Raw genomic sequence first — 18,068 nt, 5'->3', positions numbered from 1 at the left:
CCTCAAGGTCCTCCTGCTCACGGGTTGATCTTCCTCAGCTCACGCACGTGTGCCACTGAAACACGGCCGGCACACCCGCGTAGCTTCCTGCAGGACCGCCGCGTCCGGTCGCATCTCCTGCACACTGCTCCCGTACTGTTCTCACACCACTGGCTCTTAACCCGCTCGCGCGTGGCCTGTTGCCTTGCACGCGCCTACGCCTGCGGAAACGAGCCGAGCCGGCCGCCGGTGGAACACTCTCGCTCGCACCCGTGGACGTGCCAGTCCAAATCCGCCCAGACCTCCGGTCTTGCAACTTCGCTGCCCTCTCCACCTGCTGAGACGCCATCAGGGCCGGCCTACCACCGCCGCCGGTCTTACGCTGCGCATGGATGAAGGGAGCTCGCCGTGCCTAGCTGCACCGCGGCTCCTTCGAGCTCGTCGCATCCGGTCGCTACCCTTGCTTCGCCGCCTCTCCTTCCGGCTCGCCGCCCCTCATGCATCTCACGAGCGAGCGAGCTCGCATCCTCCCTTCTCAGCCACCGCCCGTCCTCTGCATCTCGCGTGCGCTGCTTGCCTCCTATCACCTTGACATTCAATATTCCGATGAATTCGATCATGCCTATTTCACTCTTGGAACCATCGGAATGAGAAGCACCGCCTGCATGTTTTTCGGAGTCACTAGTCTGATGAGAAACAATCCGCAGGCTTGGCTTCACTTCTCCCACGACCAGCATTTCGTTGAACACCTTAGCTACGTCCTCGATAAGGCCAATCTTGCTCCACCCGGAGATCACCGTGGCGTAGGTGTACTTGTCAGGGTTGACGCCACCACGTTCCCGCATCTCGCGCAGAAGCCCTCCACCACAACTCCTCCTGCGCGCTCCGCCAGCTCTCCAGCGTTGCGCCACATCCGCGTGCCGCAGCCGCTTGCCTGCTCCTGCGCCGCTTGCTCGGGGAAAGGAGGCCCCGGATGTCGCTATCCCGAGCCCCGCGCCGCAGCTCCACCCACACGCCTGCGCCACGCGCTGCTCCCGCGCCAGTGCACCCCGCTCTAGCGCTGCGCTCCGCGCCAGCGCTCTGCTCCGGCCGCCCAGCACCTGCACACACCGCCAGTTCCCGCGCGCCGCCGCACGCACGCTTGCGCCGCCCGCTTGGATCCACCCTGCGCGCTCGCTCACGCCGCGCTGCACGCCCGCGCCGGCCGAGCCGAGCGTACTCCAGCGCCATCCGCCGCTCGGGGCCGCCAGCCACTCGCCCAGCTCGGCGCCGCGCCTACGCCCGTGCCCGAGCCGCCGCGCCGGCTCACATGCGCCTGTGCATCCACGCGCCTGAGCCGCCCTGCCTGCTGCTGCATAGAGGAGAGAGAGAGAGGGAAACCGGCATGGAGATGAGGATGGAGACCAGAGAGAGATGCCGACAGTGGGAAAAGAAAGAAGGCGCCCGGGAGAAGAGAAACAGAGGATAAACAGAAATAGAACTTCCCAAGGACTTGTGTGTAATTTTAGGAAATTGCAGGGACCTTTTGGTAAAGCATAATTTCTCATCAATCTACCCTAATGAAGAAATGCCCAAAATGAAAGTTGGAGAGTTTTTCAAACTCTACAACATTGCTTTAGGGCTCAAGTTCAAGAACTCTAAACTTATATCTTTACACGTTAAATTTTGAACAAAAGTTGGATTTGAATTACTTTTGTCCTAAAGAGTGTAATATCATAACATTTAGGACCTAAATGCAAGAATTTATGACACGTCATGATGACGGGATAGACACGTCATAATGATTGGATAGACATGTCATAATGACTTGCACCTTTTACACTTTAGTCCTGAATAACTTTGAAAATTACTTTTGTAATTCAAATACTTGCATAAAAGGACTTGTACTTTTATAAAATTACATAAATACCCTTATTTTCACAACTTTACCCCAAACTTTTATACAATTCAACACATACATTTCTAATGCAACTTTTGGATAAATATATATATTTTTTTACACGGAATAAAGTAAGAAAAAGCATGTTTGCAAAACCACCCTTCACTTATTTTGAAGTTATCTCCTATCCAATTACATTTTGCAAAAACAACCCTAGTTTTTCCATAATTACAAAAATACCCCTTTTACTTGCACTTTAAATTTTCAAAAGCTTCACATAAACACACACAAGCTTTACACTAACAAATTAAGTGCCTAGCTTACAGGTACTTGAGCTGTCACAGCCTTCCCCCCTAAAAAGAGTCTCGTCCCGAGATTCAGGACGAAAGACTTTTAATGGAAGAGAAGCAAATCATCCATCAGAAGTGGCAAAAAGCAATCACACTAGAGAAACTTGAAGACCCGCCTGAAGAATCTCAAGAGCCTGCTGAATGAGCAGAAACTTTTTTTTCCAAACTCCAACACCCTGCCCACAAAAGATTGCCGAACCAGAACCTCCTGCCTCGGATCCTAAGCTCTTCAGCGAAGATCATCAACCTTTCTTCTTGTCCATGTTTAACGGTGATGAATCGACAGTGGATGGTGATATCTCATCACCACCAAGGGAAGAAAGTGATGCTTATAGAGAATCTGAGGTGGTGACTCCCGATCCCGCAGAAGAATCCTTGTCCAATACTGATCAAGTAAAGGAGGATTCAATATTCTATAACTCGGAGTTCCAATTCACAGAGGACGAGTTTGAATTTTCTGAGGAGGAGTTCGAAGCTCCTATCTCTCAAACTTCCTAGAAACTTCAAGATTCATGTCAATACCTTGATCCGTTCTGTGACCCCGAGGAAAAATCTTTTCTCCTTGACCCAGAACAATCCAAGGACTTCTATGTCGAAGGCTTAGATTTTGATACGCCTCACGAATACTATAGGCTAGAGCATGATTTCAATAATTTCTGCTCTATGGATATTGTTGAGGCAGCAAACTCCATGTCGTGTACGAAAGACAATGATGAGCATGAAAATTTCATATTAGAAGAGCCACAAGATCCATGCTCCTATGAGGAGACTCTATCTCCTCCCACCATTAGCACACACGCCGAGTCCAGCCACCTCATGCCTCTCTATCAAAACAATTTCAAAAGGGTGGTTGTGGATGATTTTGTCTATCATAACTATTGCAAATCTTATCATGGTTTGTTGTGCTAGTCTTGCAGCTAGATATCATGAGCTTAATCCGAAGATTGGTGATGGAGGGAGCCACGGCACCAAACTAGCTGCAACATCAAGAAGAGGCTCCCAAGGTCGAGCTTTTGACCATAAACAAGCACTACCGGGAGGTAACCCGTATTTTTATTCACTTTGCTCATTTTTTTCCCACTTCTATTTTAAAAAAATGAAAAAAATAAAAATAATAAATTAATCTTTACTTTTCAATAAAATAAAATTGAAAAGAGCTTCTGGACATAATTCTAGGACTCAAATGAATGAAGAGTTGGAACAACTGGATAAAAAACCCACTCCAAGCTTCAATAGGGAAAGATCAAAAGAGACTACAATCTCAGACGCTCAATTTTCGGCACCAAGTGTCGCAAAATCTGAGCGTGGGGGAGGAGATAATCTGAAAGACAAGGTGCTTCCATGACTCCACATGTGAACACGACTCTCGGTACTATGAACAAAGCTTATGCAAGTCGCCAATGCTGGTTTGCACTTCCCTCTCCCCCACTCGAGGTTAGTTCATAATGTTCATATCTTTTGTGGAAGACTCTTTTGCATGATAAAATTAACCATGTGCAACAAATTAACTTGATCACAACTCTGCATCTCATATGTTGGCAAGCATAAGTTTTATTCCTTAACTAGTACTCAATGCTTGTGGGATCATCAATTTAGGAGGATCTTGCCTAAGTTGTTGAAAAGTGTGATATAATAAGATAGAAGTATGTCTTTCCTTATTTATTGAGTATTGCTTGGAGAGTTTTATTTTGGGCAGAATTTCAAAACCCTTAGTCTCACAATTCCTCAGTGGCTCCAAATTCCTACTATTACCAAATGTTCCATATGATCAAACCTATACATATGGCGCCTATATAGTTGTGTTGAGTTTTGTCAAATCTTGTGCCCTTATGGAATAGTGACATTTCAATACCGATCATTTCTTCCTTTGCGTATGCCCTTGATTGCTAGCTTTTCCATGTCCGGCTATGCTAAGTTCCACATTGGACTCTAGCATCCACCTTCGCTAGACATTCCTCCATCAATCCAAATCCAATTCGCTTCATTCGTGTATCCTTGATCTTATCCTATCCACAAATATGGCCTTCCAAAATAAATACTCCAGCCATGTCCCACACACATCTCCCCCAAATCCTTTATGGAAAGGAGACATGGAGCTATCGAAAAAAACTAGCCTGCCTGTAGGCAAAGAAGAAAGAAAAGAGATAGAGAGCTCCATAGTCTCCAAAATCTTAAAGGGGGTCCATAAAAAACTCAAGGTCATATTCTCTCAAAAGCACAATATATTGTTTGGTCACCACATTCCATTGCACTTGTGCTCAGTTCATTTTCTCCCTCATCCTTGATTATCTGTTTCGTAGTGATCGGAATATGAAGTGTCACAACTTTCGCTAGGACCAACTGCCTGAGCTCCACATAAGCTTATATATTGTAGGGAGAGCCTAGCCAATGGTCTTAGCTAGGAATCAAGTTACCACATGAGTGATTCAAGAGTGCCATCTAAGGAGTATATGAGCTAAGAAATTTATTTTGAAGAAAAAAATGATCCAAGATCCAAGTATGGTTGATTAAGAGGAAAGCTATAACTTCATTCGAGTTGTTCCACTATTCAACCACCGAAGGCTAGCATCATAGCCATTACAAACCCCACAGGTATGAGAAATGTTTTGGAATAAAGTTTATGCTAGCCATTTACTTCGAGAAGTTGTGCATCGAAGTCTACCTTAGTTCTTGCTTGGCCTAGTATTCTTCATCCTACCCATTGCTCGGGACGAGCAAAGATCTAAGTGTGGGGGCGTCTTGGCGGTTGATTTCTGATGATTTTGACCACCAACATTACTCTAGATTCATGTTTACAAGGCTAAGGCCAAGCTAAAATTTATTTAAACTAATGAGTTCCACTAGTTTTGGTGAATAAAATTGAGCCAGTTTGGGAGAAATCCCAGGCCGGTTGGCCTCCCTTAGACCGGCCGGCCTAGCACTGTGGCCAATGAGGCCCAACTTCGCCCTGCATGCAAACAAACACATCATGAAGAACTACATCCTACTGCCGAAAGACATGTGCCTTGGATCCATGGACCCACATGTAGTGACTCCTCCGATGTTTAGGCTCAAAACCGCCCTCTTGAACATGCATGCGTTGATGAGCGAGGCGGTGGAATGAACGGCCAAAGACGCGCCAAGACCAGGCCTACCGCCCTAGTCAAGGCCAGTCGGCCTTACAACTGAAGAAACGGCTAGTGTGCAACCATAACCGCCATCAGAAAGGCATCTTGGACGTCCATGCCAATGGCGGTGCCAAATGGCAAAAATCCTAGGCCGACCGGCCTGGGAGAGGCTGGCCAGCCTGCTACTTGCACGCCACGTGTCCCCCCTTAGCATGGAACTTACATCAACCGACATACCTACTTACAAGATAAGCAACACAGCGAGCACTTTCCTTGAAGGCCTATAAAAGGCATCCCACACCTCCATTCAAAGCACGGAGAATTGAAGCAAGTCCACGGTGAAGCGCAGTGCTGCCCACATATCCTTAGAAAATAGGGAGAGAGGTGAGGTGAGAGTCTGAAGAGGAACCGGAGTGTCGGCCCCTCTCCAACTTTGTACCTTCAAGGAATGAAGCTTCGCTTCAAGTAATTTCCTCCTATTTCATCGGTAATATTGCTTTCTCTCCTTTACTTTATTAGTACTTGAATACTTGATCTCTCTAGTTGTGGGATCCCTTGACGGTGTAAGTAGCACGCTCTACTTATTTGTGTGTGCTCTTTACCTTAGCTAGGTAGGAGTAAGTGACTCGATAGTTTAGGCGTGGTGCTTAGACTGGGTTAGTTATCATAGGTTGTGTTCCACCCCACGGAACAATGTGGTAGGCGGCAGGTGGTGATAGCTGTGGCAGAACTGATAGAATTATTCCGGCTCAAGTGCACTAGTTGTGGCAGAACCAACCTGAATTACACCGGCTCAAGTGCGCAAGTCCTCTCTCAAGGGCTCCAACGTACTTCAAATAGTGTAACCCCTTGGCCTGTCGGGTAACATCCTGATAAACCACCGAATGCAGGATCAAACAAGGTACCTCGCACGAAGGTGAGTCCAGAGATACAATTGCCATCACATTTTACATCACAGGCAGGTATAATACATGAGTATTCAAAAGTAACATAAGTTCTCAACTGGTGGAAATTATTACAAAACAGTTTAAGGTTTCAAGTCATGGAGCGGAGTTTAAAACACGGTCACTGTACACGTCGCCAGTACGGATATCATGCTAGCCCTGACATGATATCACTCGGGAGGATCTGTGTTGGCCGGGGACGGGTCCCACTCCACGGACCAACCATCGGGCAGAGGGTAAGGCCATGGCATAGGCGGTGTAGAGTCGTCAGGGGGATTACCTGAACAAAATGTCACAATGCAAGACTGAGTATTCTAATACTCAGCAAGGCTTACCCGCTCATGGTATACTTAGCCATGTAACTAGACTTATGAAGGCTTTCTGGGTTAGGGGTAAAGTTTTCAGCTGAAAAGCAACAAAGAGTAGATCCTTAATTTTCAAATTTTAGCCTTCAAGTTCTATGTGATTAATCATTCTAGATAAGCACCTATAACTATTCAAGCATGGTAGAATCTTTAGCCAAACATCATCTTTGATGACCATAAAGTTGCTCTTGTTACTATATGTGGCAAAAGGATCAAGCAGTCTCAATTTCCACGAGAAACGGACGATTCCTGAATCGAATTTAAGCCTTGCAAGGGTAAACCTAACTCACACGCTCGGAACAGCCAGAGATTATTCCGAAGCAACCGTTTGCCTTTCATTCCGACTCGTGGATCAGATCCACCACAAGCGACTGCAGGATCATACGCACATCCAATGTGCAGGACGTACGTCTGTAGTGCGACTACACGACCGTACTCCTGGTTGCCCGGCAACACGTATTCCCACACGTCAAAGTGAGTAACAAGAAAAACCAAATACGAGTGGTGGGAGGTTTGTCCACTCCTCGGGCCGATTGGTTACTAGGCTTACCGCTTACCATATTTCGCGGCATGTGGCTAGTACTTTCAAACGCTTAACCACCGCTACCACACACTGCGACCTTATCAAATTCATCAACACAGACGGGGTATCATCTCAACCATGATACCTCACACGAATCCCATCCGTCATCCTTATAGTGATTACAGGAATGTAAACATTGCAACTCCTATATCGCGCGAGTGATAGGAAATCACCCGACTTCTGCCGGTCCTATTAGCAGAGCATCTATGCATTAAGGACTCAGGTACAATACATTGGATTCCTAGGATTCATGCATTTAGGGTTCCATTTCAACTCCTAGACTTAATGCAAGATACAATAAGTATAAAATTGTAGTAAATTAAATATTGGGTTATGCACCGGGGCTTGCCTTCTTGAGTGGGGTTGCAGGCAGGAGTATCAAAGTTTTCCGAACTTTGGTTCGGAGCTTCCGTTAGATTTCCGACGGTGTTTCCGGGGTCTTCAGAAATTTCCACTTCTTGATCCGGGATCAGTTCGTAGTCTCCGTCGGTGAGAGTCGTTGAGTCTATATGATATGCAAGGATATAATTTAATAGATGCATACATGTTCATTTTATTTCATGATAAAGTTGCAATCCAACGAAAACATAACTCACTCATCAAACATCTCATTTACCCTTTTACTGGGCATTCATTTATCGGGTATGAGTTAACCTAGTTAGCTACATTATACAACATGATTTGTTGTTACAAAATAAGTTACCATAGCACTGGGGTTGAAATCTTGATACCTACAGCTTAGGCTATGTCTAAGCCATAGTAAATTTATTAAGATTTTATTCCTATAGAAATTGAGCTATAAAGATAATTAACATTAGTACTAATCCATTAGGTATTATTTAAAACTGTATATCTATGTAAGTTTTTGTTCTAGATTTTTGTACACAGGTCTCCCTACTCAAGTTCAATATCTCTAAATATTTTCATAATTTTTGACCCTTTGAATCTACAGATATTAAATATGCAACGTTAAATAGGTATTATTCGTAATTAAACTCACACATTATGAAAATATTATACAAATAGTAGGTTAATTATTTTTCCTAAGTACTACATGTTAAAGCAAAACTAACACAATTGTTTTCATATTTTTACCATTTTTCTGCTATTTACTATGCATTTTCATAGCCTACAACTACTTAAACTTAACATTTAAATTAGGGTATAAACTACTCAGAAATTGAAAGTCAACCTATAAGGAAAGTTGTAGATATTAGAATATGGAATCCAACAAATTTTAGTTTGTATTTTTATGATTTTTCCTTGAATTGCTATGGAATTTTAAACTCTGCAGCAAAAATAACACAGGGGGTCCTTATGGCACTATTCCTATGGGTCTTAGCTTTGCAGATAGCCCCCTGGGCTTTTGATTCTTCCAACCCGTGGTCCTTGGCTGTGGTCAGAGAGGGGGCGCGATGGTTGACCGGCTAAATCCGGCGACTGCGATCACTGGCGGCGAGGGGAAAGGGGCGTGGAAGCATCACCACGTCGGTGCGCACTTGGGGGCGATCGGCATCGGGTCGGGGTGGACCGTAGTGGCGGCGCGGTGGAGGCAGTGCGGCCGGCGGCGGAGGTGAACGGTGGGAGTGGAGCTCCGGTGGTCGGGGGCGGCGAAGAAGAGGTCGGCATGCTTCTGGGCAGTGTGGGGAAGCTCGGTGTGAGGCCAATTGGGGTCAAGAAGGACCAGAGAGGGGTGTTCCATGGTGAGCAGAAAGCAGCGGCGGGTAGAGATCGCCGGCACACGTCGGGAAGTCGGTGTGGTACACAAAGGGATCAGTTGAGGGGTTGTAGTGCTTCACGGGGTCGAAAGGAAACTAGCTGAGGGGTTGTCGTGGTGCGGAGATGGCTGAGGTGGGCTGTCCACGGCGAGCAGGAGACGGCGGCAGACGGCGGTCGTCAGCAATGGTGCTCCGGCTGAAATTGGAGAGCGGCTACGGGCTGGGGAGCTCTAGCAGAGGTTGGAGAAACTTGCTAGGGGGGTTGGTGGGAGCAATGGGCGGTCGACAGTGGCTGCCCACGACGAGCAGGAGCTGCCGGAGTGGAAGAAGAGGGGGTAGCAGCGGAGCTCGGGTCTAGAGTTCGGGATCGGTAGAAGAACCTAGGAAACGGAATGTAGGAGCTCTTGTAGTGCTCATGCGCGCGAGAGATAAGGTTATGGGGTTCTGCAGCAGGCTCTCCATGGCGACGGTGAGGTGGCGGCCAAGCAGATTTCTGAGCGGTCGTGGCGTGCGCGGAGGAGGGCAGCAGGGGAGGGGAACAGGGCCGGGGTAGGGAAAGGGCGACGCGTGGAAGCCGTCCAAGAAGGAGGTGGAGCGGCGGTGGCATCACAGCGACGGTGGTGAGGTGCTCTGCACCAGCGGCAGAGGAAGCAGGGGGGGCGGAGGGGTGCCAGGGGAAGAAGAAGGAAGGGGGGGGGGGGTCCGGGGGGGCCAGTTTGGAAATTTCAAAAATCTCAGGGACCTCTCGGTAAAGTAAAATTTCCCATTGATCTAAAAGCCTAATGAGGAAATGCCCAAAATAGAAGTTGGAGAGTTTTTCAAACCCTATAACTTTGCTTTAGGGTTCCAGTTCGAAAACCCAAAGTATACAGCTTTACACTTTAAATTTTGAGCAAAAGTAGAATTTGAAAGGTTTTGTCCTTACTGAGGTAGTTTTGATATAATTTTGGACACATTTGCAAGTTTTCATGCAATGTCATGATGACTTGTATTCTTACATTTTGGCCCTAAGTAAACTTTAAGAATTACTTTTATACTTCAATATTTTGCATAAAAGGACCCATGTTTTTGCATTAATCACATCTAGGTTCCTGTTTTAACATAAAGACCCATTTTTCTTAGGATTTAACATATCTATTGTACTTTCTTTCCTATATGATATAAATTTGACACCTAGTGTCATATTTTTCCAAGGTTTTGATGCTACCTCCCATTCTTACCCAATTATTACTAAAAGGCCCATATTTTTCAAAATTACATAAATACCCTTTTTCTCTTTGTACTTCAATTTGAACACACATAAACAAGATCACACATGTACACTTAAGATCTAGTGTTTCAAATTCTAGTTACCTAAGTGTTACACTAGTCATCACTACGCAAGTAATACTAACTCAACGCACTTCAAACGGAACAATCCTTGGGTTTGTCGGGTCACCGCCCGATTCAACCACGGTTCTGCAGGATCGAAATAGGTTTACCTCGCACGAAGGCGAGTTCACAATCGCACAATATTACACTAGCTCACAACCTTTAATTTACAGAAGATAAACATTATTGCAAACCATGTTCAAACTTAAAGTAAAGTTATACAAACCATTGTTTAAGTAAGCAAGCTAAACAGCTTGCCCTAGTTGCAGCGGAAAATAAATTAAACAAACGCGACTACACGTCGTAAGGTTGGCACCATGCCCAGCCCAAAGCATGATGTCATTCCGAAGGGTCATTGCCAGCCGGGGACGGGTCCCATTCCACGGACCAGCCAAAGGATACATCAAAAGGGCATGCGGGACTTGCCGTTCGGGGTTCGTAGGCCATACCTGAAAATTAAACTAGCAAGTTTGAGTATACTAATACTCAGCAAGACTTAACCGGAAACTCGGGTATACAAGCCCAAAGCTAGACCATGAAGTTTTGAGTGGTTCTGGTTTCTTTTGCTGAAAAGCAAAAAAGAGTATGATCTACTTTCAAGTTTTAGCTTTCAAATTCTAGTAGATTATCCATTCTAAGTAAGCACCTATACTACATCAAGCAATGTAGAGATTATCATTCATCAAGATTATCCATAATAGTTGCAGTTCTTACTCTATGTGGCAGAAGGGGCAAGTAGTCTCAATTTCCGCGAGAAACGGACGATTCTGAATCGAGTTTCATAACCTTGCAAGGGATCCTAACTCACAACCATTCCCTTCATATTCCGGGTTATGGATCTGTGACATCCAGGTAATAAGATTCATAAATACTAAACCCTGGGTGAATTAGACATGGTTGTTAAGGGTTGTAATAAGAGCTAGGGGTGTTTTTGAAAATTTTCATGCATTATAAGTCCTTATGTGCAAAGTGTGTGCTTGGATATGATCAAATAAGCCCTTAAGTAAGGACAAGGGCCTATGTGTAAATAAATCTAGGATATAGGGTCTTTTGTGCAAAAAGTTGAGAAGTAAAAGTAATTTTCATGCTTACTAGAGGACTTCTTTGTAAAATTGCTTGTCATCATGACCTTTCATGAATATTTCCAAACATATCAAAATTTTGATTAAAATCTCATTTGGTAAGGACAGGGGTGATTTAAATTTTAACTTGCTTAAAATTCAATTTATACGGTTGCAAACTTTGAGTTTTTGAAGTTGAACCTTAAGGAAAATATGTAGAGTTTGAAAAACCCTACAACTTTGATGTTGGACTTTTTCTCAGAAAACCCCTAGATTCGAGGGAAAAATTGGATTACTGCAGGGTCCCTGTAACTTTTAAATTTTGCAAACGGGTCCCTGGATCCTTTCCCTCCCTTCTTCTTCCTCTGCACCCCTTCTGCTCCCCTGCTTCCGCACTGGCACCGGCGACAGAGCGCCTCCCCTGGCCGCCGCCTTGCAGTCGCCGCCGTCCACCTCATGCTGCCCTCTCTCCACGCGTCGTCGTCCTCCTATCCTCGCCCTGCTCCCCTCTCTCTGCTGCACCCCTGCGCGCGCGCCACGATGACCCGAGCGGTTCACCGGCCGCCACGTCGTCGCCGCCGTTTCCACGCCCCCACGCTTATCCCTCTGTCTCCCTTCTTCTACTCAACGTGACCAGGAGAATGTAGAGAGTTCATTTGCACTCTTTTCCCCTTTGCCACACCCGCTGTTAGCTCTTTTCCCTCCGCCGCCTCTTTCTCCTCTCCGGTGAAGTGCGGGTCGCAGTGGGCAGCCCTCACCGAGCGCTCATCGCACCCATTGACCCCCGTAGTAGCTTTCCCGTGCCCTGCTGATACTCGCCAACCCCTTAGAGCTCCTCAATTCCGGTCGGAACTTAGTTCCCGACGAAGCGCCGCCGCCGCCGCCTCGGCCTCACCGTGAAGCTCCCTCTTCCGACCTCTCCTAACCCAATTTGACCCCGGCTTGAGCTCCACTACATCCCCAGGCAGCTTCCCGACCGCTCCACCGTCATCCAAGGGCACTGGAGTACTGCCCCCACCGATCCACCTCGCCGCCGGCCGCAGGCCTCCGTCGCGTCACCACTCCGAGCCGTCCCTCCTCGATTCCAAGCTAGCTCAGGTGCGCAAGGAGCCTTTGGTGCTCCCCCGCCCCTCTATCCTCACTACCGGCGCTCGCCGTCGCCGGAGCAAGCCGGTCAACACCGTGCCTCTGCCTTGACGGGGGAAGGACTGCGGGTTAGAAGAGATAGGAGTCTAGGGGGTTTTGTGCAAAGGAGTAGACTCATAGGAATAGTTCTGCCCAGGGACTTCGGTGTAAAGGGTTTTTGTTATTTTATGTGAGTAGTGATTCTGTTTTGTAAAATTCATAGAAATTCGTAGGAAATTCCAAAAAATGTCAAATAAATTTTGTTGGAAACTAGATTTCAAACCCTACAGCCTTTGTTAATAAAGTTTGCTATGAAACCAAATAGTTTTGGATCTATTTTAAATTCAAAGTAAAAGGGTAAAAGGTGCACAACTTTCACATGATGGCTTGATTGCTTGCAATTTTTGGTTTGTAGCCTCCTTAAGTTATGTGTAGGCTGTGGTGAAAGTTTTCAAACCAGCAATGTTTTGTAGTTTGAGTTCTTTTGAACTTGGGCATTTCAATTTGAAATGTTATGAATTTAAGTAAATGTGTTCTTTAAATTTATTTTAGCTAGATTTTTTTTACCATGATCTGATGTGTAAATAACCAATGTCTAACTAAATTTTCAAGACTTTATATTTCTTTTTGTCAAAAGTATAAATCTAATTTTGAAATTGATATTCAAATTCAAATATTTTGGCTCCTATTTCAATAATTTTGATATTGTAATCATAATTCAAACATGAACATTAACCCAAAACTAAACTTCCTTTTTATATCCTAAGTTTATGGTATTTTATGTATGTCAACTATTTAGATTGTAACCTTGTTGTGAAATAAAACAAAAAAAATATATGCATTTCCTAACCCTATATTTTTGCATATCATATAGAACCGTTTATTCTCGCCGACGGTGACTACGAGTTGATCGCGGACCAAGCCGAGGAAACACCTGAAGATCCCGGAGACACCGTCGAGAATCTAACTAACACTACAAGAAATGTGACTTTCTATGACATTTTTGCTAGTGACGATGTAATATTTGTCACAAACTAACTCTGTTTATGACGAATCATTTTGGGTTGTGACGTAAAAAAGTATACGTCATTAACTATTTGATCAAAATGTCATAAACTAACTGATTTTAAAATTGTTACGTTTTTTTATGACAATTACATGTATCGTCACATTTCTTGCTGAGTTGGACTTCATTAATGCCATGTGTACACAGTGGGTCCCATTATTGCTAGGTGATTGTTGCATTGAACCTGCGTGGGTAATATGCAAAAAAAAGTTGCGAGACGCCAGGGCCAGGAATCGAACCTGAGACCACATGTGTGGACACCACCCACTCTAACCAGTCAGCTGACTCTCTGCTTGGTTATCTTAAGAAGAATTAAGTTTATATATCAATTGCGAAAGCTAGATCAAAAGCTTGGTTATCTTAAGAAGAATTAAGTTTATATATCAATTGCAAAAGCTAGATCAAAAGACACATCTGAAATCTGAATCGGAGCTCCGGGTGCCTGTCTTCCATACGAGCTCTGCACGCGACCTCCGCCGGCTGCGGCGCCCTCTCCCCTATCCTCCATGCTGCCGTCGTCCTCTCCACTGTCCTGCAGGCTGCTGGCACTCTCTCCCCTATCCTCCGGGCTGCCAACGTCCTCTCCCCTGTCCTCCAGGCTGCCTGCGCCATCTGTCGCCGCCTTCCCTGTCCTCCAGGCTGCCGGTGGCTTATCCTCGCCTCCTCTGTCCTCCACGCCCCCGGCGCCCTCTCCCCGCCTACCCTGTCCTCCAGGCCACCGGCTCCCTCTTCGCACCTCCGCAACGACGGACCGACCGACCACTGCTACTTCTTCGCGCCTCTAGTGCTCCTACGGACTGCTAGTAAGTCATGCCTGCTATGTGTGTTTAAGTCATCACCATTAGTTCGATGTGGTGCCTTGCATTTTATCTGTTTATTTTACAATTGATTTGGTGCCTTGCAAGGAAGGGATGCATAGATGAATTATGCTACATCGATTAATCACATCCTTGTATTGTACAAAAAATTAGTTCCACAAAAGAAATAGTTTTTGAGGAAGGTGTTGCCTTTTATTTTGGAATATATTGCTGTCATGTTTATATTCTGTGCAGAAAATAGTTTGTAATCATTGTTTTATTTCAACTTGGGCAGATGGATAAATCTTGGATAAATAGTAGGCTGTTTAGCAAGGCCCATCTTGATGGGGTGAAGGATTTCATGAATTTTGTTTCGGAGAAATTTCATGAGAGTGAAGAGATATTGTGTCCTTGTCGGAGGTGTTTGAATCGGATTCCTGGACATAAAGGACTAGTGGAGGATCATCTATATCTTAATGGGATGGCTAGCACGTACACTCAGTGGATACATCATGGTGAATCTTTGTTAGATGCCAGAACAAATGAATTTTCAGTCCATGTAGATGATAATACCGGTTTAAATGAGGATGCTTGTATAGATGAGGTTGAAGAGTATGACCCTGATGATAGATTACCTGATATGGTACATGAGTTGTTCGCAGCAGAAGATGGGGGACAAAAATCTATGTTTAGGGTCATATTGGAAGAGATGAAGCAAGAACTTTACCCAGGTTCAAGTACCTCAAGATTCTCATTCGTGGTGAAATTACTTCATATCAAGTCATTTTATAAGATAAGCAATGCTGCATTCAATGGAATCTTAAAGTTGTTAGTATCAGCATTCCCAGAGTGCTCTCTTCCCGAATCATATGCTGCAGCAAAGAAACTCATCCGTGCATTGGGACTTGGATATGATTCAATCCATGCACTACAAGAAATGTGACATTGTATGACGCTATATATATGTCACAGAAAGTTATTTTTATGTCACAAGTTAGCTTCTATGACGCTACGGTGACGAAAAATAATATGTCACAGAAGGTGCGTCACTAAGCACTTTCAGTGATGTTTTCATAAAGAAACGTCATAAACTTTAGTGACGATCCGTAATACGTCATAACATTTGTGACGATTTAAAACGTCATAATATGTAATCAGAATGTCATAATTAAATGAATATGGTGTTGCCATATGGCGCATGACATGTCACAGTTGAGGTGGCAGCTTATGTGGCAGCTGATGTGGCAACAAAATTGTGACAAATTTAATCGTCATAATTACTAGTGGGCTTTGTATATATGGATTAGTTAGTACACATATTTTTATATTTCAGCCCATTAAAGGCCCACTATAAGTTGAGTCAAGATCTACTTTAATATAGCCCATTAATAAGCTAATTTAATTCAACGTATTGAAAGAAAACACAATCATCATACCATCACAAATGAGACCAATTTGTAATAATCAATCCATTGTAATACATTAGCAAACTGGTTCAAATATTATGCAATTCAAACTTTTACAGCAATAAACATCCATGGTGCTCAACAGCTAAGCATTACAAGTATTCATTCAAAAGTTGACTTAAGGATTACAAATTCATTGCCAACAGCCAAATATATCTCAAAAACTGACTCAATTCCATGTCACAACGACGACTTCATGTTGCCACGCAAACTACTTGAATCGTGTCCAAAAGAAGCCCCATGGTGCTGCAAAATGATTGCTTCTATGCAACCTGAAAACACATGTATTAATCAGAATAAAATAAGTATCAAGTGAATTGTATATATCAGTCCGAAGCTATAGGAGAAAAATGTTCCACTCAGGTCCATACTCATTGTATAAAACTGCAGCTTATTTCTACACTCGGCATGCATTATCAATCAAGATAGTACTATATATTGCGGCTGTCCTTAATAGTGCCACAGGTATCATCACGATAATATCAACGAATAGTTCAGCATTGCATTATAGAGCTGGACACACAAAATCGACAAGTTTAAGCTGAACCTTATAGAGCTGGACAGAGAAAAGGAGGTAATGAAATGCCAGCTATAAGTGGCCAGGAATTGACAAGTGACGCCATTCATTTCCCCACAAATCATTAAGTGCATAACCAACAGATCACACTCATCATGCATGTATGTAGAGTTGTACCCCCTTCCCAAACTCACACAAACAGCATGTAACAAACCGATCAAATTCAACATAAAGAAAATTATAAGACAACGTCTAAGGAAATCATCATTCTCAACCACTTCATAAACAGCTAAGAGTCATACACAATTGTAAGGAGGTAACAAATCTTACATACCAATTTGCCTTTGCTCTATGCATCATAGCTTTAGTTTGTTCCATTGAACCCACCTGTACAATCAAGGAATGGAACACGTGATGAAATGAGCGCACACTTGAAACCATCTAGCTATAAGAAAGAGCAAAGAATATGAATATACCAGCACTAAAGGAAATTAGTTGACGAAGCAAAGCATTTGTCTCAGCTGATGACTTCTTGAAGTCGTCAATTTCTTGCGACTGTTCATCTGTTTTTGATGTCAAAGCGTCAACTACTTGACGGAGTCCTGCTGATTCTTGTGTCTTAGCATCTAGTTCAAACTGAAGACGTTCAACGTGACAAGAAACATCAATTCTGGATTTTTTCCGAGATACTTTCTTAAGACCCAAATTTTCAAGAAAGGTGCTATTCTTGGATAGAACTTGAGAGACAGCTTCAATACAAGTCTTCTGCTGCTCTCCATTTTCTATAGATTCATCAATAATTGATTCCATATCAACCTTGTAATAAATAAATAGGAAATCAGTTATAGCACCTAGCAATTATCTCAAGCACATAGAAGTAAACAGCCTACAAAAATCACAAGATTCAGAACTTACAATAGCTTGCTTTACTTGCTCACTGAAATCTCTTTTCCTGCTGCAATGCATTTCCTTAAAGAGGTCAATTGCAGTGGGCGTTGAATCTTTAAATCTTTCTTGTTTCTGAAATAGTGAGGAATCCATTTGAATATATAAGCTTAAATCAAATTAAGTCCTAATACAGGTTATGTAGGCCCCTATCAACAATACTATATTCTCCCTAACTCTCCAAATCTCATACATCACATACACACGCACAATAATTCTGGGCAGATCACTTTGCCCACTTTGGATCACATAATGTTCAGGTTTCAGCACATACACACGCACAATAGTTAGAAGTAATAACCAGCTACACACATAACATATTTTTCAGGTATGAGCACATACACACGCACAAGTTTTAGAAGTAATAACCAGCTACACAGAGCTGCTGCTAGCAGAAACAAAATTGACTACTACTGCAGCTGGCTACTGAACTCAGTCATTCCTTCTGAATGACTGAACTGAACTCGTACTGGTCCGATCTGAACTCAGTCATTTCCGATCTGAACTCAGTCATTCTTTCTGAATGACTGAAGCTAAAAGATGGAATGTCTGAATGACTCAGTCATTTCCGATCTAAACTCAGTCATTCCTTCTGAGTGACTGAAGCTAAAAGATGGAATGACTGAATGACTCAGTCATTCCGATCCGAACTCAGTCATTCCTTCTGAATGACTGAACTCAGTCATTTCCAATCTCCTCTCTCTCCCGGGAAGACGAACGACGTCCAACTCTCCCGTGGACTGACCATTTGTACGGAAGTGTTTTGCATCACGGTGGGGAGCCTGCATTTTGCAC

General features: G+C 44.1%; 1 protein-coding gene across 1 annotated transcript; it reads right to left on the bottom strand.

The window, feature by feature from the left end:
- Positions 1–15,799: 15,799 nt before the first annotated feature.
- Positions 15,800–17,641, bottom strand: LOC112903043. Its single transcript, XM_025972249.1, has 4 exons — positions 17,244–17,641; positions 16,805–17,144; positions 16,663–16,715; positions 15,800–16,082 (listed from the first exon to the last, which is right to left on the bottom strand). The coding sequence occupies exons 1-3, from the start codon at positions 17,367–17,369 to the stop codon at positions 16,693–16,695; spliced, it is 489 nt and encodes a 162-aa protein (XP_025828034.1). The 5' UTR covers positions 17,370–17,641; the 3' UTR covers positions 15,800–16,082; positions 16,663–16,692.
- Positions 17,642–18,068: the final 427 nt, after the last annotated feature.

This window comes from Panicum hallii, chromosome 8, assembly GCF_002211085.1.
Source record: "Panicum hallii strain FIL2 chromosome 8, PHallii_v3.1, whole genome shotgun sequence".
Lineage (NCBI taxonomy): Eukaryota > Viridiplantae > Streptophyta > Magnoliopsida > Poales > Poaceae > Panicum > Panicum hallii.
This window is presented reverse-complemented; position numbering and strand designations above follow the sequence as displayed.